Source organism: Etheostoma cragini, chromosome 8 (assembly GCF_013103735.1).
Source record: "Etheostoma cragini isolate CJK2018 chromosome 8, CSU_Ecrag_1.0, whole genome shotgun sequence".
NCBI classification, from domain to species: Eukaryota; Metazoa; Chordata; class Actinopteri; order Perciformes; family Percidae; genus Etheostoma; species Etheostoma cragini.
The window spans coordinates 19,332,721-19,359,727 of record NC_048414.1 but is presented as its reverse complement, the minus strand read 5'-3'; the positions used below and the strand labels follow the sequence as shown (position 1 = coordinate 19,359,727).

At 41.2% G+C, this 27,007-nt stretch overlaps 1 protein-coding gene and 1 long non-coding RNA gene across 3 annotated transcripts in view; one reads left to right on the top strand and one right to left on the bottom strand.

Annotated features, from left to right (window-relative positions):
- trim44 (tripartite motif containing 44) overlaps positions 1–26,947 on the top strand; it is a 46,428-nt gene extending 19,481 nt beyond the window's left edge. Inside the window, exons 5-6 of one of the 2 annotated variants that reach the window (XM_034878710.1) lie at positions 2,158–2,180; positions 26,824–26,947. In XM_034878710.1, the coding sequence (XP_034734601.1) occupies positions 2,158–2,180; positions 26,824–26,908 (108 nt within the window). In that variant the 3' untranslated portion in view covers positions 26,909–26,947. The remainder of the gene's footprint in view (positions 1–2,157; positions 2,181–26,823) is intronic. The other variant, XM_034878711.1, reaches the window with a different exon arrangement.
- On the bottom strand, positions 521–13,310 carry LOC117948840. The gene is made up of 3 exons (XR_004657570.1): positions 13,301–13,310; positions 3,088–3,093; positions 521–577 (listed from the first exon to the last, which is right to left on the bottom strand). It is a non-coding gene; the product is annotated as an uncharacterized LOC117948840 (long non-coding RNA).
- Positions 26,948–27,007: the final 60 nt, after the last annotated feature.

Genomic DNA, 27,007 nt, shown 5'->3' with positions numbered 1-27,007 from the left:
TTGTCTCTTCTTGCTCATGTGGCAGGCAATCTGCAACTTTACCCATGTTTGTAAATTAACGTCGAAGTGTCCTTGGGCAAGACACTGAACCCCAAGTTGCGCATCGGAGTGTGAATGTGTTTGAGTGTGTATCTGATGAGCAGGTGGCACCTTGTACGGCAGCCTCGGCCACAGTGTATGAATGTGTGTGAATGGTGAATGTTTCCTGTAGATGTAAAAACGCTTTGAGTAGTCGTTAAGACTAGAAAAGCGCTATATAAATAAAGCACATTGACATTTACATTTAAATGGCCCGCATTGGTTAAGTCAGTCTTTGCGGGGCGCTTGGTTAGCTCACCTGCTAGAGTGAGAGAGTGAGTCCATATACAGAGGCTCTGTCCTCAAGGCATGTTCAAATTTGACCTGTGGCCCTTTGCTGCATGTCATCCCCCCCCCTCTCTCTCTCTCCTTTCATGTCTAAGCTGTCCTGTCAAATATAAAGGCGTAAAATGCCAACGAAAATATCATAAAAATTAAACAATTAACGCCTGAAAACAGGTGCAAATGGCTTGATAAATCTAGCCCACATTGTCTAGTACTAATTCAACCCTTAAATAGAATTATCATAGAAATGGACTGGTGTCAAACCAGTGCTGTGTAATGTGTGCTTTTAGGATTTAGTCTACCATTTGAGAATGACTGTTATTATTAGGATACTATGTAGTATACTATTATTGTTTATGATAATGTTAGTGCGGATACCAAGGCATTAGCTAGGCCTGAGCTTGTTGCTATGCTAACTTCATGGTGATTTGGATCTCTCCAGGGGAATTGATCAAAAGTTAACTTAACGCAGATGTTATACCTATTACGAAAGCATTCCTAAAATGAGGCAACGACATACTTAATAATAGAGTGAGTTACAGATTATGATATTTCACGTACAGTTCAGTTATTGGCTCACCGGCCAAGGGTAGTACACCAAAATGTATCCACCAAAAATATTTTTACCAAGGACCAGCAACATAATTCATTTTAAAAAGAATCACGGCACCTGCTGCTGTGACAGGTCTAGTTAACCAACCAAGCAATGGAGAAACAGAAAGAGCAACAGCCGTACAGCAACCAGGCAAAGAGCTGCTTTGGTTTTGCACTCTGATTTTCACAGATTATCTTTTGACTCTATTCAAGTCTTTGACAAGGTAAACCAAGAAGAATCTCACTGAGTTTCAATATTTGAAACTACTTATTCGTCCAGATCGGAAGAGTCCGCGAGGCAGACATCCAGTCAGTGCTCCGCAGCCTCCACTCATCAGCTCTCCTCTTCTCATCTGATGTGCTGCCAAGGAGCCAGTGCCTTCAAACCGCTGTTAGTTACACAGTGTCAAAATCCCTTGCTGGCACAGCCATCTTTGTGCTGATAGTCAAGGTCCTGTGCTACAGTACAGTGCTGGGCAGAATATTAAAGATAACAAAAGAGAACGTCTTGTGCTCAAGGTCCTCTTGAATGAAAATAAACCAATTGAGGCTATGAATGGTATACCAAGTGGTTTGGCTGTAGCACATGACTGTGATTTCAAGTGCAGTGCAAGGATACAGGAGCTGTGTGTCTTGCAAGCTCAATACTATATAGGAGGACACCGCCGTAGATTCATACAGTAGCTATAATTTCAATATTTCAAATAGGCCTTGTGAAATAATGCATTTTCATCTTGTGGAAATCGAAACAGAATCTGAAATGTGATTCACTTTTTTATCTGGCACATGATTAAACCTTGTGTCTGTTTTTGTAACCTTCACTTACTGGCAAGTCAACAAATCACGTCCGTAATTTTGACATGGAAGAAAATCTTTAAAGCCCCAATCACTTTTAAACAGAAAAGCCAGCACATGAATAAGATTTGTGGCTCACTCAGTGCTTTGTTCCAGACTGCTCCTTTTTAAAATCGTTTTGAATATACATGAGCTCAACTGCCGGATGAAAGTGAAAATGAATTGGTCAGATTAAGAGCCACACCAGCTGTGGACCACGTTGATGTACAATTATGTCGTTTACCTGTTTTATTTGTTATACACAACAGATGTGCAAAGATTCTAAATATGTTGTATTCTCTCTTTCTCTCTCTCTCTCTCTCTCTCTCTCTCTCTCTCTCTCTCTGTCTCTCTCCTTGTTTTCAGCATGACATTGAGGCCAGGCCAAGGTAAGACTGCCAGTATGATTTATTTTTGCCCTTTCATAACACGATAGTTAGTGCCATTAACCACAGTGAGATGGATGAGTATTCATTCTGCATAATATCACACACACACAAACACATATCCCCCTCTTACAGTGACTCACTCAAGCAACTCACATACTCACCACAGACACCGAGTCACCTATGCACATAAAGCCTCCGGAGCTAGCCGGTCACATGCGAGTCACGTCGGTGCCCCAGCCAGGCAATTAGGAGCTCACATCTGTGTGTGTGCCGGCTGTAATCAGAAGAGGTGACAATCTGCCCGGTCCAATAAGGGGGCTATGGACAATGGCTGACAGGCAGTATGTGTGTGTTTACATGCATCCATACTGTATATGTGTGCACTTTAATAGGACAAGCTGTTGTGTCATTAGTGTGGTCGAGTCTTGTCGTTTTATACAGCCTAGTATTTACATTAGTACTATGCCAAAACTGATAATGGGTGCTTGCAGGTACGTATAAGGGAGGAGAAGAAGCATGAGTGGACAGGTGCAGCCATATCATTTTTTCAGCTACATTTACAGTTTGTTTGTTTGGTTTTTTTGGCAACACTACATCCCCGACCTTTATCTCCCAACTGTGTCAGACGATCTGAAATGGATGGTTCTCACCCAGGCTTACACTTATTGATCTGTTGACACAAAACCCTCTCTGCCTCCTTCACCCGGAGCAGGAGCGCTCCTAGCACCACCTGCTGCCTCTGCCTCTCTTCCTGCCTGTCTCTCTGGGCTTTCATCTCAAAGTACTCCTCCCCTCTACAGGCACACACATACTCAAACATTATCAGCAAATGCCAACACATCCGTCCTCCGAGAGAAGAACTTTATTTTCTGTGAGACGTTATTTAAGATGAAGGCTGAATACAAACATAATCCTGTGTGCCACAAAAATACAGTTTTTATGGACAGCATGCAAGTTTTCTGCAAACAGAAATTACATCTTTAATTTCTCTTTGTACTGTTAATACACTGCCTTCTTGTGGGAAATGTACAGCGTTTCCTCCCTTGAGTGTAATGTGCCTTGCTTTTAGAGCAAAGAAAGTCACAACCATGGCTGGTGCACTTTGCCAACATGTAATATGTTATTGATTGGTCAGCCAGTATTATGACCCTGCTCTGGAGCAGATGGCAGCGAGCTTGGACCCAAGGGTGAAATGGAGCTAATAGTTTGCCCTTGGTGAAGGTTAGACTCTACATCTCCACACACACACACACACATACACACACACTCACTCTCTGATATAATTACTCTCAAAGTCCCCCGTATTGCCCTAAAATGTATTTGGTGCAGAATCTACTGTGGCTAGAATGCTAGGAGAGAAATGACTTTTCTGAGAGGTTAGTAGAAAAAAAGAGCAGCGATAAAAGAAAACTCTGAACGGCTTAATGTAATATCTCGATAGAGATTACAGTTCTTAAGGTTTGAAGAAACAAAAGGTGAACCGGTGAAAAGGAGATGGTAGAGGGAGAAAGGAGGGAGAAAGGAGGAGCAGGAGGAGAAGGAAGGAGCAGGATCAAGCGAGGAGCAGTTGTTTCGAGTAATGTGCAGTGGGATTCCAGACAGCAAATTGATTATGAAGCAGAAACATTAATCCGCTGTCTGAGCCCCATATCGCTGCTGTAGACAGAGCCTCCCCACAGGACAACAATCCTGCACCCACTTGCATCTTTCCTGGACTTTTTCATCAATACAATCCCCCGCCTCTCCTTTAGCCTCTTAACATAGGTACTCCATGCCTGCCAAGATTGTCTTCTGAATATAAATCTTGCTCTACTCCCCTCAGCTCAACCTTCTCTCTGCTGCCTCTAATGCGAGGCATTGCAAATTCCGCCTGTATTCCATGCAACCCATGTCCCTGATGTGCGCCTTTTATACATGTGTTTGTGCATGTTTACTATATTAGCGTATATGTATGCATATGCACAAATGCGCCTAATAGGAACAATATCATCTGGATCATGTGTTGCAATCTCTTTGTAAACCATTTTTGTGTGCATATATGCATTTAATAATGTGGCCAGAGGTGTTAACATATGGGTTATGGTAGTATCTCATGGGGTATTATGACATTTAATGTGTCTGCTATGTAAATTTAATTAGAAGAGTTATGATTACATGTAGCACTTAAACTCATAACTACAATTCTATTTGTCTCTCATAGTCTACACATACTACCTACTTTCTTTCTGGAGGCACAGCATTCATTTGCGTTCAGCTCCTCACTGATCACATTGGGCCTTGGTACATCAGGAATCACCGTAGCACAGATCAAAAGAGGAGAGAAGAGTGTCTGACTGTCCTTACACACATGCACAAACACACACACACACACACACACACACACTCAAAGGAACGATGGGGAGAAAGGGTTTAATTCTGCAGTAATGCTTTAATTCCTGAAAGCTACTTTTATGTTGTCTCCTGAGAAATTCTCCTCCTCCTGAGAAAAGAGAGAAATAGAAGCAAAAATAGTGAGACTGTCAATGAGAGAAAAAGAGGTTTACACTAAGGAATTCTGCTTGTTAGACTTAAATTTGCTCTTCTCTTGGGACGTGAGAAGATTTATTTCTTGAATAGCTATGTGGAAGTACAGTATTTCTATGTCTTTTGGGTTGTACGACTTGTACGGTTGTAAGTTTTTAGCTTGTCGGTTTTGGACATTTAGACAACATGAAGGAGTCCTTGGCACTCTCCTCAAAGGAGTCTAGGGTTTCCCGTCCTCTTCTGTAACTAGCTTAGGAGAGAGAGAGAGAGAGAGAGAGAGAGAGATTGGTGTACCTGTGTCCAGTCTCTTTGTTTTTGATATCCGCATGCAAGCCAGCCCATCACCAGAAATGGTGTGCGTTTCCCCTGTGTTTATAATTGTAACTGAAACTATCAATGTGGCAGGAATTTTAACATGGTAACAGTTATGTCAGAGATGTTCTTGCCTGACAGATATGAAATATATGCAAATATTAGAAACACACTGAAGGTATTTGTTCCCCATGTTGTTTGCAATCATTTGGGATGTGACCTAACTTGATGTCCGTACAGTTGGTGTGTTGTGTGTTTGCCGCGCTGCTCCAAAAAAAAAAAAATACTTTTAACAGAACTGACCAATTATCTCTGAAAGCAAACAGTAGTGACTCCATCAACATGATTCAGGTAATCTGTATTATCTCATTAGGTTTGCAACATTGTAGGACTGTATGTGTAGTTACAGTGTAAGGTTAAGTGCTTATTTGCTAAATATGGCAAACGTTGCAGCTAATTTAGCTGATAATCACAATTCATATCAAGTTCCTCATTACACAGACCCTTCCGAGTAGCATATACAATATAATAAGCCATTGTTGGGTTGTTGTGCAACATAATTGAAATTTTAAGACACACATATTAAAGCTTGCTCAAACACAAAGTTAGCATTTTGAAATATTAGCCTTGTGAACAACAACCTAAATTGGGAGCATAGCTGTCTGTCGTGACAGCTGCATTTCTGAACTATAGCTCTGAATACTAGTTCAGTATCAGATGAACAGTCAAACCCTTAAACCCAGAGCTTGATTGCCCAGATGTTGTTGGCTTTTTCCCTGCCACTACTGGGGAAACGATTTCTATAAATGCAGATAACAGTCAACATTGGTATAGCTAAACATCTCCCAATACCAGCAGTGAAGTGTTTTGAAAAGCAGTGTCATCTTTAAGTTAGTTTCTGTCAGAGATGCAACTGGCAGTTGTCTTTGCCTCTCACAGTGGGCCTTCCCTTGTGTTATTGGATCTTGTCATTTTAACTCTAAAAAGAATAGCAATGAAAATGGGAGCAAGCTGAAAAAACCTTTTCAGTTTCACCCTTGCTAGTTGTCGTTGATTGGCTAGTTTCTCTAGCTTTTTTTCTGACTTATTCATCAACACTCGTCTACAATAGTAAATACCTTCCAAAGAAAGGTGTTTTTTAAGTACAGTCGTATGCAGTGCAGGTCAAACGGCTGGATGAATGCATGTCATGGGAATAAAACAATGAGCTGTGTGAGCGTATCACACTAACTGACTTTTCACCCAGTTCCTGCTTGATATTTCTTTCAAAATGTGCCTTTTTGTCTGTATCAGCTTTATTTTCTTTGCAGAAAGAAGTCATTTAAACAGAAGAAATATCAGCTGGGAGTGTAAAACCCCAGGGCATTCTGTCTGAAAACATGTCACTCCAAGGGAAGAAAGAGAAAGTGATACAAGGGCACAGGGGAGATTCAAAATTCATACATATCAAACAAAGGAGAGGAAATATATAGGAAATAGACATAAATAACTGGGATGCAAGGGAAGTGGAAGCTTTGGCTGACAGTAACTGTATCTGATCTTCTTAAAACACGGCATAAAACCCAAAACCTTTAGCAAATATGGTTGTGGTTTGTTTTTAGAGCTCAAATCTGCTTCATGATCAATATAGCTATGAGAGGAGAAAAAACATCCGTATCAAGAAAAGGTAAAGCTGTGTGTGGTAATATGGCAAGTTTGTTTAGCAAGAGGGATGGAGATCCATCTGAGCATATAAATTACACTGTAATTACACTAAAATGGTAAAGCCTGCTGGGAAACGTGGCACTACTGGATACAATGCATGTCCTCCCATTCATTGGTCCAATCAGTCACGTCACCGCTGTATACCTAGAGCTCCTGTCCCCTGCTTTGCTCACTTTATCATGCATGCATTGGCCAAAACACACACACACAGCTGAAAAGTGGGCAAATTCTGCCTAATCTTAATTTCTTTCCCTATTCTTTTCACTTTTACACATTGTCTTTAACATGCACTCTCGTATACTGTATAAGGCTGACACTATTTACACCTATACATGAATAATGTGCTAAACACTTCTTTCACTTTGTAATTCAGTTTTAAAGGCCCTCTCTCACTGACATAATTAAGTTTATATAATTTTTCTGTTGTAATCTGCCATCATCGCATGCTTGCTGACAGACGAGAGCAATGGGGCGGATCGCTCACTTTGTCTCGCTGAGTGAAGGCTGTGGACCACCCTCAATCAGGGTGTACATTCACACGAGCACACAAACTCAAGGAAAAGGGGGCTGACAGGGAAGCAAGGCGGGCACTTTGGGGACACAGCTTATCTGTCTGTCTGAACTGCTTGCCCTTCGCTGGGTCACATTGAGGGGTTGAGTGAAGGGAGGTGTCAGGGGAGCGTGGCTAGAGGAAACAGTATGGAGCCCAGAGATGAGGGCATGGAGAGAGCTGCATTCCCTCTAGTTAAAAATGAACAGGGCTTCCTGTAAAAAGAGCCGCTACAGGCCCTCTCGCCTTTATCCCTTTGCACGTGTGTTTGTTTCAACATGCTCTTTGTAAATTGAATATATGAATGTGTACTGTCCAGCTGCTCGTTTTGACTGCACAAAAACATCTTCATGATTACAAACTCACTCACTCACTCACTCACTCACTCACTCACTCACTCACTCACTCACTCACTCACTCACTCACTCTCCCTCCTTCCCTCCCTCACTGTATCTCTGTGTGTGTGTTTTTCTCTATCTATCTCCTTCTCTTTGCTCTCTCTTTCTCTCTCTCCCTTAGCCATCACCATTCCACAGGGGTGGATCTGAGGTCCCAAATGAATGCAAAGCACACACAAACCAAACTGACAAATACAGAGACATGCATTTAGATGATAAGAGACTATAAGCATGCATAATTCATGCCACACACGTCACACGTTCTTCCAGTTTTTTAAAATGTCATTATTGTGTGTGTGTGTGTGTGTGTGTGTGTGTGTGTGTGTGTGTGTGTGTGTGTGTGTGTGTGCACGCTTCTGTTTTGCTTTGTCTTTTGTGATGGATAATGGCAGTTATTTGTTTCTCCTGAATACAAATGAGCTAATTCACCTACAAAAAACACTCCACTCATCTATCTCCGTTTTGCATGCGAGAGGCTCAGACCTCTAGTGCAGCATCCAAACCTTCCAGAGCAATATGGTTCAAAGAGCAAGTGGAGAAATGGAAGCATCCTAATTAAATATACTGTTAAATTGGCAAGTATGACTCACGGCTGTATACCACCTGTCAAAAATGCAAAGGAGACCGGAGAGTTAGAGATGTATTTTTGTGAAACAAACATGACGGCTATGAATTTATTTTTCAAACAGAAACAACTTCTTTTGATAGTGGATTTGACTGCAACCTATATAAGTTTAACGTAGTTTATGATTTTGAATTTCACCGGAGATGAAGTGGCACAGCTACTGGATTTATTAAGTTTGTTAATTTCCTTCAGCATGGCGTGTAAGGGCCTGGGACACAGGATAGAGCTCTGTACAGGGGTTTGAGAGTGCTTCTATTGATCTGCTGTGTAGATAGATATGAGAGCTCCGGCAAGTGCTGCATGCCTTGTCTGTAATCCCAGAGAAGGCTATATAGTGCGGCAGAATCGGGTTAATGCTGTGTTTGTGCTGATTCTTTGAGCCCATAATGCCGATGAATAATGGATTGTTGATCCATGTGTGAAAAGTACATCTCTTTCCCACATACCTTTCTTTGCCTTCACTTGTTTCTGTTGTATGATTAGAAGAAGGTGTTAACACAAGGTATAAATTGTGTATTTTGCTTTACTATCTGCTAGTTAACTGAAATAACATAAGAAACATAAAATATATTCCCTCCAGTATATAATCAAAACCTACAGGGAAGCATGTATATTGTATCCAAGTATTTCATTTATATTTATATTTATATTCTGTGCTGTGTGACTGATTTTGCTGCTGTAACACTATAATTTCCTATTTTATGGGGATCAATGTCTATCTATCTATCTATCTATCTATCTATCTATCTATCTATCTATCTATCTATCTATCTATCTATCTATCTATCTATCTATCTGTCTGTCTACGTAGTCCTTTGGCTCAGACAGTTGAATAGCGTTAGCAGCATAGATTGTAGAGTGCACGGATGAGCGTTTTGCGTTATAAAGGTCTAGTACCAAAACGTTATGTCTATTTTTGCAAGTTGGACAGTGTGAAGGATTTTGTTTGGAGAACTTTTGAGCTACTCATCCCTCTCCTACGCATCGACATAATAATTGGGCTATAAATGCTGTGTTGGGCATATTTATCAATAAAACATGCCATTCGACCTAGTAATGCTTTTGTATGCGTATCCCCCTCCTCTTAATAAGTTCACTGTTAAATGGTAGCCCTATAATTTTTATACTGAAATGTGCAAAATTCCCAAGCTTAACTTCCTTTGGAAAAATTCTGGAAATTTCCCAACCCTTTTTCAGCATAGTGAGTTCATGCCTTAAGAAAATTAATGATCGTCAGTTTATTATGCTTTCATTGAAAAGCTGAAAAGAGAGAGGGATTTAACAATTTAACAAGGGGACACCAAATGACTCTTTAAATATTCATATTTGATCAAATTGGTCCTAAAGTAAAGAAAAGAAGGCTTTATACATACTAAACGCAATTGGTTGAGAACCTTTGCAATCTATATTTTACATATCAGGCTAACGCTCTTATCCAGAGGGACTTTGTGAGACAAATAGAAGACATTTAAATGTGAACCCTTATGTCATATGTGAGAAATGTATATATGAATATCATTTTAGGATGGTATTAAAGACATGCAAAGATCACATGATTGAAATATAGTGGTAAAAGTGTAGTTTTGGAAGAAGTTTGGAAATGAAATCAAGCGCAGGTATGGAGTAATCAGGCTATGACTAGATGAGCATAAGGTGAAGCCTGTTTAGATGTATATTTCAGCTGCACGAAGAAAGATATTGGGTGACTGCTGAAGAGGAAAGGGGGGAAAGAAAGTGGAGGGGAAAACCGCTAAACTACAGCAAGCTTTCTGGGCAGGTTAATACGGAAGAACAAGGCATGAAAAAGGAAAGAGAGCGTGGCAAATAATATTTCAGAAAGCTCCAGTGCACAAGACAGCAACAATAGGTTAGTCTCTGAAGGTACACATCGCCAGGCTTCCTGGTATGATAATTTGATATATTCCAGCAGTCCATATTTTGTTATATCTGCTTCAACAAATACCCTTCCTGATAACCTTGTGCTATCAAATATGTAGCCCGGTGTTAAACATCCTACTGAGACGCCTAAACTGAAAAACCCTACTCCGCTTTTTTCCCAGGCCTCGCATTCATTCATTCAACGTTCTCTGTGACTGTAAATTGAGGCAGAACGTGTCATGTTTATGTCACATCGTAAGACGTGTTGATGTGTTATTACCTGCTTCATTATTAATTGAATACAGAACAGCGTTTCTATGTGCTGCACTCCTTGCTCCCAGCCTGACTTGTTCATTCTCTTTCCCCTACACATGCTCATTGAATTACCCACCCAGACTTCTCTAACTGCCCCATCTACCCATCACATTGTCATAGACTCCTCTGCCGTTTGTGGGTTCAGTTAACAGGATGGCTATGAGGGTTTGCTATCAGAAATAAAAATAATAGTCTGCGTGTGTGTGTGTGTGTGTGTGTCTGTCTGTGCGTGCGTGCGTGCAATTATTCGAAAAGAAGAAAGTGAGAGGGAAGTGATTGAGGAAGTGCACGGATGGAGAGAGTTGGCAGACAGCAGGAGCTGGGTCGCTACATCAAAGATGCAGATGTTGTGATTTTCTCTTTTTTTCCCCTTTTTTTTTTTTTTTTAAATCTCCATCACATGTCAAATCACGTCTGATGAGATACAGCTCTGGTGCAGGCAGCAGCAGTAATGAAAGAACCTTCTAGTTCCAAATCTGATTTATGAGCAGTATTTCCCAGCAATTCACATGCCTTGTCTCAGGATTTGTTGCTGTCAGAATTTAAAACATGATATATCGTGTATAAGAGGAGTGACACACCACCAAATTATTGTTCTTTAAATATATTTTATGTTTTTATTAAAAGGTCTTAACATGAATCCAACATAGTATTTGCAAAAATAACTCCCAGTGATGATAGGCTTACTGGACAATAGGTAAGGTAGCCTTCCACAGAGACAGTTCATCCTAAGGATTCACTGTGCTACATGCATGTTAGCTCCATACTCATATGTAAAAAAAAAAAAAAGTATGTTTAAAGGCTTTAGACTGCAATATACACTATTGTAGGCTTAGTGAAATATGCAACTTCATTTTCTATAAAATAGTAGGGGGTCCTTGCTCTGTCTCTCTTTCAGTTAAGGGGTCCTTGGTTGAAAAAACGTTGAAGCCCCCTGGTCTAACCCAATGCTAGCAACTCTGTGCTTAGGCAAAGCGGTGCTTGGACATTAGTATGCTAACATGCTCACACTGCTTATGCATGCTTACCATTCTAATTGAACATGATGCTAACATTTGCTAATTTGCACCAGGGATACATCAATCTGATTTTTTTAGTTTGGGGTATCAGCTGATACTGAGTACTGATCAGCTACCTGTATTTGATTAATAAACTGAATGCCTCGCCGTGTGGAGGGGACTGGGATCATTATTTTTCGTGTAAGGCAACGTCAGCCTTGACATAAACATTACTTTCCTAACTTGGTAATAATATATCTTCAAAATTAGCAGGAATTACTATTCAAGTGTAAACCTTTTAGAGCTGTAGAGAAAAAGCCATGATCCACCATTAGGGGTTCATTGCAATCCATCGAATAATTGTTTTTTTTCCCAAAGATTTCACTCAAAACCACAAAAGTGAACCTCATGGTGGCGCTAGTGGAAAAGTCAGAGGATCACCAACGTGTCTGTACAAAGCAATCCATCCAATAGTTGGTGTGATAATTCAGTCTGGTTCAAAGTGGTGGACAGACAGAGGGACATTGCCATCTCTGGAGCCATGCCACTAGCATGATGCATGCTGCGTGGCTAATAATAGTTGTAGCATGAGCACGAATGATTTTTTTTCTTTCTTTTGATGTGCATCATGCATGCTGTAGGCAATGTGCGGGTACGTTTGAGTTTTGTTAGCATTTGAGAGTAACGTCATTTGGCTCGGGTAAGGCTGATATGAGACGCTGTACAGGAAGTGGACTCGGCAATTAGAGTTCCCTCTTCTCCTGTCTTGTATCTTGTCAGGGAATTAGACCCATTTACAAACGGGAAAAAGAGATTCTCTGCAAACTCTTTGCATATTGCATCTCCCATTTCCTCTCTCTCTCTCTCTCTCTCTCTTTCACACACACACACACACACTTCGGCTTGTAGTGTTCTATCCACAAGGCAGATTGTCATACTGAATCTGTAAAACTTTGCCTTCCACTCTATCATGCATGCAATTCTCACAAACACGCACACACACAAACATACACACACACACACAGTGAAAGTGCTCAGAAAATGTCACACTGTGGAAAAACATTCATTATTCATTCTACAGCCACACATAAACACGAGGCACACACACACACACACACACACACACACACACACACACACACACTCTCACACAGTTAGGGTAATTAGTGGAAAGACGGAAAGAACAAGGCAACTGTCTCGGCACAGACAGGAAGATGCTTTCCTCACACATCTCACCTACTGTGTCCCCTTTAACCACACACACACACACACACACACACACAAACACACACACGTAGACGCACACAAAGACACACACACTCACACATGCACATCACAGTGTGTTAGCCTTTGGGTGGAATTACAGGTCTGATTTCAGCGGGTTGGAGATGTAGGAGGACGATAGTGGCAGGCTCACCAAGGGGCAATGAATCAGCGCTTTATCAAACTTCTAGCCCTAGGTATAAACTGTCAACACAGAAACAGCACATACACACACACACACACACACACACACACACACACACACATTGGCAAACGTCTCCCTTCCACATTTGGACACAGCAACAACTTCAGAGGACGTGTCTCAGGGATCAGTGGGGCAGTTGTCAGGGCACTCTCCGCTCTTCCAGTCCACAGTGTCCCTCTGCTCAGATATTCTCAGGGTGAGGGGAAGGAGGAGTGAGCGAAGGCTTGGCATGTTTAATTCAGCAGCTTCAAGACAAGTCTTGTCACCATGTAGATTTATAGTGCTGGCTCGAGAGGAGATAGTGGGATTTTAACTACCTCAGGATTCTAATGGGAGATTAAGCATGCACTCTACAAAATCACCTTAATCCAGCGTTGTTCTGTGAAGGGAAAAATTAATTGCGTTTCCCTTTTGAACCAGACAATTTTTCACAAGTTGTTTTAATAGTTGATATTTTTGAATTTTATCCACATACAGTATGGAGAGACATTTGCATGTTTTAAGTAGAGATTATGTCTTCAATCAACTGTGGTACCAATCCAATTCTCAAGGATGAGCATGCCTCTCAATGTAAATTTTTTGAGACAGTGAAATTGTTGATGAAATAGCAGATAGGAGCATGTCACCTTCAGGAGCAAGCAGTCTTTATGACTGATGTTTTACAGGATGCATTAGTACACATAAAAGTTTATTAGTCAGGCTGCACTGGGGAGCTGTCAAGCCCCATAACTATATTTCACGTTTGCATCAAAGCACAACTTTTACATTTCGATCTTTTCCTTAAAGAGATTATTGCTGTTAATTTTTATTTGTTGAAGAAGATTGTTGTGCTGCACCCTAAGGGAAGTCCTTTATTCCTCAGTGTGTTTGACATTCGGCAAAGGAAAAAGTGGCGAGGGATGGATAAGGCATGTGAGACTTTTCTCAGCCTAGATGAGAGTTGCGACAGTCTGGAGCCCAGGTTTTCTGGGCTGTCTGTCTGGGTGTCCTTCACACTGAGGGCTTGGAAGACAAGGCTTGAATACTGGGGAGGGGGACTTTTCATGTGACAGAAGGCTTTGCCTAATGGCCAGTCTGTTCTCCAACTCTGTCTTGTTTTTCTCTGTCTCATAGGCACACTCTTTTTTTCTCCCCCCCCTCCTCATCTCTGGCCATATGTGCCTCTGACATCCCTCTATCTCTGATAGGGAGGAGTACAGACAGGAGGAGTCTGTATCATTAGCCTAAGTGTGGCATAACCAAGCTTTTAATTTCAAAATCTCTCCAGAGCAATCCAGATTCCGGGACAGCTCGTCCGGACACCTGGGCAGTTCACTGATGAAGGTGGCGCCAGTGTCCTGCTGTTAGAGAAGGGGCTTGTTTGAAAGAGGACACAGGGGGCAGCTCTGCCAGCCTGCCAAGTGTGTGGGCGCTGCTGTGACCAGTCAGTCTTCATAATGGCTGTCTGGCCGTGGGACAGAGCCAGCTCACTGGTCAGATGACTGACTGTGCCGATCAGGCTAGGAAAGACTCCCTTCAGTAACCCTGGATCAATGCTGCCTATGGAGACGACAAAGGGCTGAGAGGGGAAGGCATGACAGACGTGGGCAAATGAAGGGAGAAATGGGGTAGTAGAATTTTTTTTTTTTTAAGTAGAAAGAGGGCATAATGAAAGACAGAGACTGGACCAAGAAATAAAAGTATGAAGTCACAAAGTGGAAGTCACAGATGAAAATGGTGGAAAATAGGGAAAGAAGAATATAAGAAGTGTGAAGTGAAAGGGAGAGCGGGGACAGCGTTGGTACTCACTATTCATACCTATAAGCTCATGCCGTGTGCTTTCTGAAGGACAGATAAGTTTATCTCTCCAATGTGTTTTCCTCTACCCTTCTCACTCTTGTAGGCTTGAGATTCAAACTTCAAAGGAGTATTAGATACTAGAGAAATTTCATTTTAAGCCAAAGGCATAGTCTATATTTAAAGTTTGCATGCTTGTTTGTTTTGCAAAACCTTCAATGCAGGAATAGGAAGTTTCACTCTGATTGGCATGAACCTGATATCCCCAGAGCTGGGTCCTGTATATTGAAGCAAGATCAGCCTCCTATGCCTGAGATATGGGGGTCAGTAGGCCAAATATTAGTGGTCATAGATAGTTGTATCGACTTCAATCAGAGAAAGACTTCTGATCCAGCAAAGGCCATTGTCACATTTAAGACGTGGGAATTAAATCCCTAATCGCATGCAGCAGGATGAAGACTGGAATTCAATAGAGATTGTATTACTTTGCATGAGGAAATAGTCATTACAAAAGCAAAAAAAAGAAGAAAATAAGAATGTAAGCACCTTCCTATTATGCAAAACTTGCCAATAGTCAAGAACTCAAGTGTTTTTGAGAACAAACTCCATTATTAAAAGTTGTGCTGTAATTTTGGTTTCATGAACAGAAGCGAACAGGACACATAACCACAGTAGCACTAGCACCCATGTGAGGCTGGAATGCCCTTTACACTCCAGAAAGCACATTTGTTGCATGGAGAAAACATTCAGCGGCATTCATTCAACATTCAACTTCTGATTCTGGATTTTCTTCTACTGGAGAGGCAGAAGGTTAAAGTTTAGCCTGACGCCGTGTTGCTACTTCTGCAAAGGGTGTATCCCCAGGTGAACATGAGAGTGTTTTGCAAAAAGGTTGAGGCAGAGTGTGCTGCAGTATTTCAGTCAGTTTCTTTCATAACTAGAGCCCAACCGATAAAGGATGTTTAAGGCCAATACCGATACGAAAATTGGTTATTCAAAAATAAATAACCAAATAAGATGTATATATTTTTTATTTTATTTTTTAAATGCAAAAATGCGTTACCAAACATAAACAGGTTTTCCTAACATTAGTTATTTGTAGTTATTCATGAGTTGTCATTAAAATAATGATTATAATTTATTTTATTGTCACAACAGAACAGAGGAACATCAGAATATATTAAAGGTCTGATAAATAAAATGTATAAAAATACCATCTTAAGATATGAAACTTAAAGTCCTTTGAACAAAAACACAGTAAAGGAAAAAAATGTCAGTGTCAAAAGGGACATTGTAGAGTGCCCTCTGGTGGACAAACTATGCAACGCCAACGCTCATAACATGATTGACAGTCCATTTTTACTTTTTAAATATTAATTTATTGATTTTATAATGACAAATAAATTTATTCTGAAGAATGAATATAAAAAAATATATAAATACCGACACCAATATTTCGGAAAATGCCTAATATTGGCCAATAATATTGCCCCGCCAATATAACGGGCTCTGTTCATAACATGTTGGCAACAACATCAATGGTATTTATAGAAGGAGTCTATAAAACATAATATGTTGCAATGGGCTGAAGTAAATCATAGAATTAATAGAAATGTCAAGGAAAACATACACCTCTGAAATCCAGTCAGTTGTCAAACACTGTGTTTACTCAGTGTCTGTACAATTTTGTCTCACTTTAAGACAGTACTTGTACAGACTGCTGAATTAAACTGTGTTAATAAGTACATGGTCTCTCTTCGTGTCACCTAACTGTGTACTTTATCTGCGCATCCATCCTGGGATAATATTAACATACAGCTGTGCCACTGTGTGAAATAGGTTACCATGGCAGCGTCTTTAATGTCTATGATTAGCATGTGACCACAGGTGCAGCCTGTGATTCAGAGTTTTATTATTATGGAGTGACTGAGTGATGGATTGATTTGTGTAATGTTGGGATTTTTAGAATAGGATACACTGCATAGGGATAGCAGGCAATCAAGAAATGACATTTTTCTTCTTTTTATCTTCTTCATAAAATGGTTCCTGTTTTTATGCTTCAACGCCAGTGGTAGCCATGGTCGGAGGTGTCATGTTTTCGCGTTGTCCGTCCATCCTATTTTTTCGTGAACATGGTATCTCAGGAACGCCTTGAGGGAAACACATCTCCACATTTGGCTCAAAGGTCCACTTGGATGCGAGGATGAACTGAGTACATCTTGGTTGTCAAAGGTCAATACCACTGTCACCTCACAAAACACTTGTTTGGCCTTTACTGAAATAATGCATGCGCTAATTACAAAAAACTTTAAAAAAAGATCAACTTCAAAGATCAACTACTGTATTTTGTCCAAGCGCTTAACACACAGCATCCTATTACATCTGTAGTAGTCATCAGTCATCATGTCCCTCTCCCGGTGAAACGCCAAACGGTAACATTTCCTTTGTATCACCAGAGTAGGCATGGGTTGTAAAACACAGTGAGACCAGTATTTTGTGTGTGTTCATTATGGGTCTGAATTGGACTGTGTTTTAAAAACTGAATAGCTGCATATTTGTAAGAATATCAAATGATTAATGTCTTGGAGATGACACAGTATAACCTCGTGAAGATTAAACCTCCTGTTAGCCGACAGGCTATATCCAACATGTCGTCCTCGCTCCCCTCTCTCTTTGTTATACAGTGGGGAACTATTCAGGTGATTCCATTATCTCTTGCTTGCTCTCCTTTTAGGGATCTTCTATTCAGGGTAATTGTTTATTGTCAGATTGCATCTCGGTGAAGAGTGGCTTTATAGGAATCATTATGGTCCGCACTCGGTCGTATACTTAAAGCAAGGGACAACAGGGATGCTTGTTGTCATTTTTAGGTCAGTTTAAATTTCACTTTCAAGTTAAATGACCGGTTCTATTGTCTTGGGCTGTGGGGATGGGATTGCTGCAGTTCTCAATTAATTCCTCTAATGCCCCCGTGGCCACAGGAATTGTGAAATTCTCTAAATGAGTGGATGTAAGATTGAGTCTTTACAGTGGTGTAATGCTCTTATCTGAACAGCTCTGCATTAATTCCTCTGTATAATTAACAGCAGGTATCCGTGTCAAAGAGAGCGGGAAATTAGTTCATGGAGGGATAACGGTTGTCCTCGCACCTGCTGCAGCGCAGACGAACCTGCGTGATTATTTTGATTGGCTGAGCACCGGCCCACTATTTTATTCCGCTTCCCAGAACTTTACGGCTCACTGTTTGCGGTCTGTATGCAGGAGAAGAGGCACAGAAGGCATCCGAAGCATAATGCATGCATCATGTAGTGAGTTGACCGCACGCAATCCTCGGTTGGACTGGTACGCACCGCACTTTCTAATGCACATTTCAAAAATAATGACATGCATGAATATGAGTATGAGTGTGTTCTACTTGAGGCAATACATCTGGTGGATGATAAGATGGATTTCTCTTTGCCTCTCCCATTTTGCTCTGATGAATAAGCTGCGGTGCACACACAGGGTCATATTAAACAGCCCCTAGCTCTCTGTCCCCCGTCCCATGATGCATTGGCTGTTTTCGTGCCTTGTCTCTTCACTTCCTCTGTCAACTGATTAAGTCTTTGGAACAGCATGGAAACACCACAGGGTGTTGCATTGTTTTTCAGGGGGAAGACAATCCCAGTGAACAGTATGAATAGACCAGTGAGTCTGAAAGAGGCAGGCTGTCATCGTTCCTAGTTAAAAAAAAAAAAAGATTCAGATTATGTAAAAGTAGTTACTCTTCCAACGTGATAGTGTAAACGCCGTTACAAAACAAAAAATAAAAAACATGACTCAATTTTGATGAACCAATTCATAAATGTCAATCGGTTCGTAAAAATTGCTCACCCCTACACTTTTCCGCTCATCTTTAGGTATTGAGATACAGTCGGTAATTTATTTGATGTAAATGCGGGTGTAAAGAGTACACTTGTGCGTGTTTGAAGAGTTTCATCCCCAAAATGAAATGTAATTACAGGGAGACTTCATATTTGATGAGATTGCTAGATCCAGCTGTCATTTTAGAGATTCTACAATAACAGTTTGTTTTTCGCATCAGTGGATGCAGTTTGCTTTGGTCAGTATAGATACAGACAGTTGTGTTTCCTTGGGAAAAGAATCTCCTCAGCCCAATGAATCAACATTTAAACAAAGCCAGTACTGCTGCGACTGTGGCTCAACACGGGTTTGTTGCACAGATGCAGGCTATAAAGACAGATTATGGAGTTATCATTAAAATGCCCAGCAGGACGTTTTGACACCAGAGTAGATTATACTCTCCATGTCTTGGAGAAGAACAGTAGTGTTTTGGGTGTTTTCTTTGTCTCAAGGCGAATCACTAACATCAGGAATCCCTACTGTGTGAATCTGGTTTGCACAGCATGAGCAGACTGCATCAGTAAACATTAGACATGGCTACAGTTTTCGAATGAGGAGGTAAGTATCTGAACTGAAATTGTCTTTTCCGTAATGGTTTTTAATGATGTGCGTGTGTGAACTCTTTCAACATAAATCTGAAAAAACTAAGCAAAAATGTAAAAGTAAATAGAATACATGATCCACGTGTTTTTGGCAGTGTCCTGTCCTTCATTCAGCCTAGGGTGACCAGATGTCCCGAAAAATTTGGGAAAGTCCCAAAACCCAAGCCATTCCTGAATCATGAATCCTGCCCTAATTGTCCCAAAAATTAGAGCCAAAGTCTCAAGAGCAGACTCTCGAGTAGTTACAGTGCTGCTCATGAGTATAGGAATCCCTGCTTAAGTTGACTTAATAAAAAAATGTGGAAAAATCCAACCTTTGAGGACACCAATTTCATTTGTGAAGGAATAATGTATCCTAAATAAATAAATGTTCTTCCTTAAAATACAGGGGGCATAAGTATACACACCCGTATGTTAAATTCCCATAGAAGCAGGCAGATTTTTATTATTAAAAGCTAGTTATTTCATGTAATCAGGATAATATGCATCTTGATAATGTTCCCTTGGCCTTTTGGAATTAAAATAGCCCCCCCATCATCACATACCCTTCACCATACATTGAGATTGGCACTGTGTTATTTCAGTTAGACTAATAGCTGAGTTGATTTCCATTGCGACATGATTTTATGGAAAGTACCCCATGCCAATCTCTAAGAACTGTATGGTGAATGGTATGTGATGATGAGGGGCTATTTTAAGGCCAAGGGAACTTTATCAGCATGCATATTATCTTGGAGCCATGAAATAACTGGCGTTTAATAATAAAAATCTGCCTGCCTCTATGGAATTTAACATGATAGTTTAATTGAAACGCATATGTAATGCATCTCCATGTATTCCTGTGCATCAGTTAACCATCCTGTGTGTCAGCGATTTAAACCTGAATCAATCATAAAATCCGAGTTGTGAACCATCCTGTCTGCCATCCACCTCCAACACCTGCAGAGTTGGTAGCACCTTCTCACATAGCAGCCTCTCTCCACAGAATCTTAATAAGAGACTGTTCTTTCTTTCTGCCTTGACAGAGGAAGATGGTGTATTATACAGAAGATGTTTTATAATAGGAATACAACGGGAATGCACATGATTTATTAAAGACCGTAATGGGAAAACAAGTCATCACTTACAATTTACATAATAAACAAGCATTTTTTTTTACCTCTCTAACCTGATTTCTTCAGTTGTGTGATTCTGTAGTCTCAACGCCTTGATCATGGTTACTTTTAGCTAGTCTGCAGGCTACTTTGACAGGTCTTATCTGAAGATCACAGTCAGTGCAACTCATGTGTAGTCAGAAGGTCTGCGATGTACCACGGGGCAGACCCAATCATGCTTTCAAAGCAATCACTTACATTTTAAAATAGGCAATTCTAAAAATAATGGGTACAGGTGGCGACAGGAGATTCAAAGCGGAGTGTTTTTTGTTCGTTTTTTTATCCTTTTGGCAGCGAAAACCTGAGCATCCGCATTTTGAATGGGCTGCAGTGATGCTACTGTATGTACGGTTTTACCAGTTGAGAACACAACACACACCTTCTACACCTTGACAACAAGAGCTCTATATAGTTGCACTACTCTATTCATGACCTAATGGGAGCTAGGGAGTTTTCAGTATTTGGTATTACATGTGTCCAAATTTTGCTAAATGCTTTGACTCACTTCTTTGCTATTAGAAAAAAAAAAACATCATAAAGACTTAAAATGATTTACAAAACCTTTTTAAATTCATTCAAACACTGTTGAACATATTGTTTCTCAAATATCACACGTATGTGCCTGCTGGCTCTGGGAGGCGGGGCTTAGATCTGTAGCCCGTTCATTTGGACTGGCTCCAATTGGATGTTCCTTTCATGCGATATACCGTTGGGAAGGGAATGTAATTTGGCTCCCAAGTCCCATGATTGACGGGTTGATAGCCAGCGGCAGCTTTTTCTCAGATAGCTGCTCAGAGAGGTGACACAGCCTTCCCTCCACAGTGGGAGCACTTGCTGGACGTCGGGTGAAAACGGGTGTAGGCAGCAACTTGAAGAAAACAAACATACGGCCAAACACGGTGCAGGTTATGGAGAAATACATTATTTCGAATGGATCGAGATCGGCTAATAAAGTTAGCTGACAGTTAACAGACAAATAGCGTGGACTCTACAGGACAATATTCATAACCTGGATTAACTCTTTTGAAATACCCTTGTTACCTTGTTATCCAGGTCTTAGGCAACTTGGTGGGTGTTAATAGTTAGCATGGACTCTACAGGACAATATTCATAACTTGGATTCATTCCTAACCTGGATTCATTCTAGGGTAGTGTATAAATACAGGAAAAAAAATGGACCTTGCACAAACCACTGGAGTACCTCTGGGAAGTCTCCAACACTCAATATCTGCCTTTACGATTAAATGCAAACTAGTTTAAAACACTTCAAGGGATACACCCCCAGCATACTTATTAAGCATTAACCCCAACTGAAAAGTCTAAAATATGTAATTTGTTTTCATAAAAGTGATCAACTGTAAAAGGCTTCTGTCCCTGGAAATACAATGTTTTTATAGAAGATTTAATTACCATCGCCCACTGAGTTTCTCTTGTTTTCTTCCACAATCTGCTCTTTTCTTTTTCCGCAGAGGTAATTGGTTTGTAATTTGATGTCATTTTTATACAGTGTAATTTATATAGTAGCAGTAGCCGCTGACGACCCTACATTGTCTCCTTTATGAAGTAGCTACACCTGACTTTCGAAGTTCTTTAAACTTGGAGGCGCAAATCCAAAAGCACCTTATCTGATCATGGCCCGAGTAACCTGTGACAATGGAACTTTATTAGAAACTTAAGTGTTAGTCTGGGCTTCCACACTTCATCGGCCCTCCTTTTCTTGTGTCTAAGCCTCGGCAACAAGCTCCAATCAAGATGCTGTCACTTCCTGCCGACGCTCTGGCTCTCCTCCTTTTGTTCTTTGATCTTCCCCTTCATGGAAGCTCTGATAAATTGTCTTTTCCTTCCTTAAGTCTTCCTCCACCTCTCCATGTCCCTCCATTGCCCTTCTCGGTTTCCCCCACACATTTCTTCTCATTAGGATATATCCGTATCTCAAATTCTAGGTGACTAGATCATCGCAGTGAAAAGTGTTGGGGAGATCACAGGGGTGCTCTTAATGAAAGGCATGTGCAGGGGCTATTTCTAAATTACACAACCCTTGACAGGGCTGCCGGATGAAAGGAAAGTGCATAAATCCATAGATAGAAAAGGGAACGTCGGCAGAGAAGATAGCGAGAGAGAGAGAGAGATAATGGCCAGTTAGATCCAGCAGAACATTAGCACAGAGAAGGTAGAGAAGAATAGTGGGAAGTATGTATTATCTTCTTTTTTTACTTTAGACTGCCATCTCCAAGTCATTACCTGTGTTGTTTTCTAAATTCACTTTCCCTTTCTCACGTCATTAATGCTCTGCACTCCTTTTTTCCCTCATTATTTGATCTATATTTCCATATCACAGTCATTTCTGGTTGCAAAGCTGTTTGTAATGTTAAATCAGCCTGCTGAAGTGACACGATTTACTTCATTAAGTAGTGGCAGAGTGCACTGCTTCACTGGAGAGTAAGGGTAAGAGTCTGTCCTCCTGGGCTCTATCAATAACCATTAAGGGTCCTCTCTCATTAGACCAAACCTTATAGAGAAATGTGTCCCGCCGTCTAATGTGATGGAGTATGCTTAGATGGCATCATTTCTGTTTGGAAATGCAAATTGCAATAGTTAGATTCCCCTGAAAAAGACTGCCACCAGCGCTGTGTTTACAGTCTTATTCTCACACAACCGCTTTGCTTAATCAAGAAGTACCTCACTCTCCTATCAGCAACCCCCAGTTTGCTCTTCAGCTCCTCCCTTTACCCGTCCCTCCATCTTTTTACACACACACACACACACCTCAACCCCATTGAGCATATCCAAGCTACTGCAGCATGATTATTCATATGGCAATGAGGCTAGAAACAAGCTGGCAAGGCTGCCGCGGAGTGATGGGAGTGTTTCCGGTATGATGACTTAGAGTCCTGCAGCTTCTCTGCCGAGAGCAGGGAATTCAAACTAGATCAGGGCAAGGACCCCTCCCTCCTCTATCTCCCAGAGAGCTGCATGGGGGTGAGGCCAAAACAGGAATAGAATGAGATAGACAAAAGTCAAAGTCTAGGCTACATCCTGCACGCTCCCTCTCTCTGTTTTCCCCGTACAGAGCCAGGGGATTTCTCTCATGAGTGATGGGTTCATTTAAGGGCTACTGGAGAAACTTTTCTGTTTCACTCAGAGAGGGGACATTAGTAAGATTAGCTTTGTTCTAGTCTATCAGTCCTATCTAAAATCTTATCTCTCTGTCTCACACACACACACACACACACACAAAAAAAATGTTCCAAATTTCCACACACAAAAGCTGTTGTCCATCCATCACCCAAGAGGCACAGCCAATGTTCTACTAAAGCCCAGACAGGGAGCTCTGCAGCGGGCCCCCCAGCCCTCAGCCCGCCCCCGTCCACAGGACATGGTCCCACCAAGGGGAGGAAGCAATGATCGTCCCTGATCAATAATACATTGACTGCATTAAAGTGTATGAATAAGTCATGGGTGGAAAGAACCCAGTCGCCAGGATGCGTGCACGCACACACACACACACACACACACACACACACACAGAGCAAAGTGATCTTTTACTTAGGCCAGGGAAGATGAACAGACAGAAAAAGAGAACAAAGCAAGGGCTTTAACTTGTAGGGAATTTATCACCCACCCACTGACATTTTGTTGCATGTTGAAGCTCCACTCTGTCTTTCCTCTCTCCCACCCACCCCAATTGCCACCGTTCTATCTCTCTTTCTCTCAAGTAATGGCCTTTTTCCTGCGGGTGGAATAAATAAGTAATTACATCTGTGTGTCCTAAGGCTTAGCAAATACCGTTTGAATATAAATAGTTCATTTGCCTCCATAGTGGAGGACCCGCTTTGTGCCATATAAATATATTTGTAATTGCTATTTTTTTTTTACTACACCATAGCAGGGTGTGAATGTTTTGGTTGACTGGAGATGCAAGATGACATTGCCTTACACAAAATAAGTCTGCCAACGTGTCACCCCAAACACCATGTCAGACAGGAGGGAGCCGTGTGAGGGTGCGGAGCTTAGCTCAATGCCGACTTGTGTGTGTTCAATAAAAGAGTGAACAGCCTGTGAGACGCTGTAGACAATTTGAAAACTGAGTAAAATTGAAGTGGGACAGAAAGCACAAATGGTATTTGTGCTTTCTGCACATATACATTTTTCTGCAAATGGTGTTTGCTTGGAATTTGAACGGGAAGAGCCCTTGAGTAATGGATGTCTCAGATGTATACTTGTATACCAGAGAGATGGTGTAAGTGTGACTATATGTGTATGTACTCTGACCCGCATTTCCTTTGGCAGTCAGTAAATTGGTGTGTGTGTGTGTGAATGTAATTGTCGGTGCCATGTAAAACCCTAAAACTGTCTATAACTTTACCACTAGGCATTTCAGCCTTAATCCATTTAGTTGAGAAAGGCCGAACGGTTCCCTGTAATGTTTTACGACTCTACGTATAGGTGTACACGGGTGTGCTGGCATGCATTAATGCGTGCACACATTTGTGGCTGCTCTTTGATGAGATGCCCCGTTGTGAGTGTGTGTTGATGATTCGCTCCTCGAGAAGGTGCAGAAAGGCAAAGGAAGCGGCTCTTTGTTTCCGCCGACAGTAGTATGTCAGACAGGACTACTCAGGGAGCAGCGCACAGAAAGACATCGCAGCCTATTCACCGACGTGTCCGTGTTTTTCTCAAAGATTGTGCTTCGTGCAGCAAATGACATACAGCAGAGGTGGAACAGTACGTTATGTAGAGAGGCAGAGAGCTGGATGGAAATGTGTCGTTGACAGAGGGATAAGAGATACAGACGACAAAATAACACTAAGTCAATATATGATGTTTGAATTAGCTGCTCCCTTGTGTAAAGGATTCAGAAGTGTGTTCACACCCTGGACAACACCACTGTCTATAATGCAGATACTGCTTTATAGACATGTACATTTAATTTTTGTTCAGCCAAAACGGCATGGTAAAATATAAGCTTAGTGAAGTTAAACAACTTTGAAAAGTCTTTTTAGCCATGAATAACAGCATCACATCTCATCGACAGTATGTGGTGACCCCGACCAATTGCTAACCACATTCAACCCATCATTAATTTGAATGCACTACACTCAAAATAGTTCATTTCCTTTTTTACCTTGACAGGCAGTACATTTAAGTATAAGAGAAAAACTCTTTCACAGGACCACATTGAGTATTGTGTACAACTCTACTGTATGAGTGTTTTGCATCATGACTGGCTGTCTCATTTCATTGCCCCTGCTGCAGTAACTTCTATGTGTTTGTATCATTATTAATTAACTTGAAGGTCTCTATAGAAGAGTGGCATGACACTGTCATGAACACATGTACCCTAACCACAAATGACACTTACTAAAAGAAGCGTTATATTATAAAGTTTTGACTTGTTTATAATGTTTATGACAGGTCCTTGACAGCATCATGTCACTCTTATATAGATACCTTCAAGTAAAGTGGAACCCATTGTTTTTTTTCATTTTATTTCATGCTCACTGTGCATGTTCTGTGTTGTGTTACTATTTGTGTGAGAGATCATTTTGCTTGCTATACAAGTTACCCGTTTGCTTAACTTGTTGTTATGAAGCGCTTACCCTCCAAGTATAATAACTAGAGAACAAAGCTTAGCACTGCGCTGACATTCTAATGTAGGTGCCCCACTGTCACCTGTGAAAACAGGCGACCACATGCACGTTATGTTTGGAACCTCGAACTCGTTAGTTTCATCATCAGCGTCAGTCAAGCTGCCATCGCATTTAACTCTCACTTTGACTCCAATGGGTGCCCTGTAGAACATCAAGATGACGTCAGAGATTTAAATGTGGAATCATCGTCGTTGATTGTTTCAAAGGAAACATTTGAGTGGTGAAATTAGATGGCTTAGTTCTAAAGGGAATTGCATCTCATTGAATTAAACAGCATCCCCCATACAGTAAGTGTGTGTTTAGAAAAACATGCTGAGACACAGTCTTCGGAAAATGGATATACCATAGCTATATGAGGGGGGGGGGTTACAGAAGAGAGTTGCGTCTTAGGGCGGAGCTGTGCTCTATAACCCTTATAACATTGTCCAATTAGAGCATATGATTAGTGTAGAGTGTCTCCGGTGGAATTGAATCTATCAGCCAGGCTCGGATTGCTACAGGTCCCGCTAATTTAGCTATCGCTTTGTCTCCGTCACCGCAGAGCTGCTAATGTGAAACCTACGGAATGGATGATTTCTACTTAAGGCGTAGCTTGATTGAAGCTGATTAGATTTCACAAAGGTTTATACGATTTCCATAATATGCGTGCATGCTGGGGGGGCGTGTGCGGATGGGATGTGTGTTTGTGTTGCCGCATGCAGGTGTTTGTGAAAGAGAGAAGAAGAGTTGGACGGACTTGCGGTCACCTAATTTGTCTCTGTTTTTTGTTTTTTGTTTTCTCTCCAGGCTGCCAGAGCCGAGGGCAGAGCCCATGGACCAACGGGACTTTGACGACAATAACTCTGGACCATCCATGGACCACGCCCCCTAAAACCAGCAGACCAGACCCTGCTACATCCACCTGTCAGCTCTGTTGAGCTGTCAGACTGGCCCTCTCTCTCTCTCTGTCTCTCTCTCTCTCTGTCTCTCT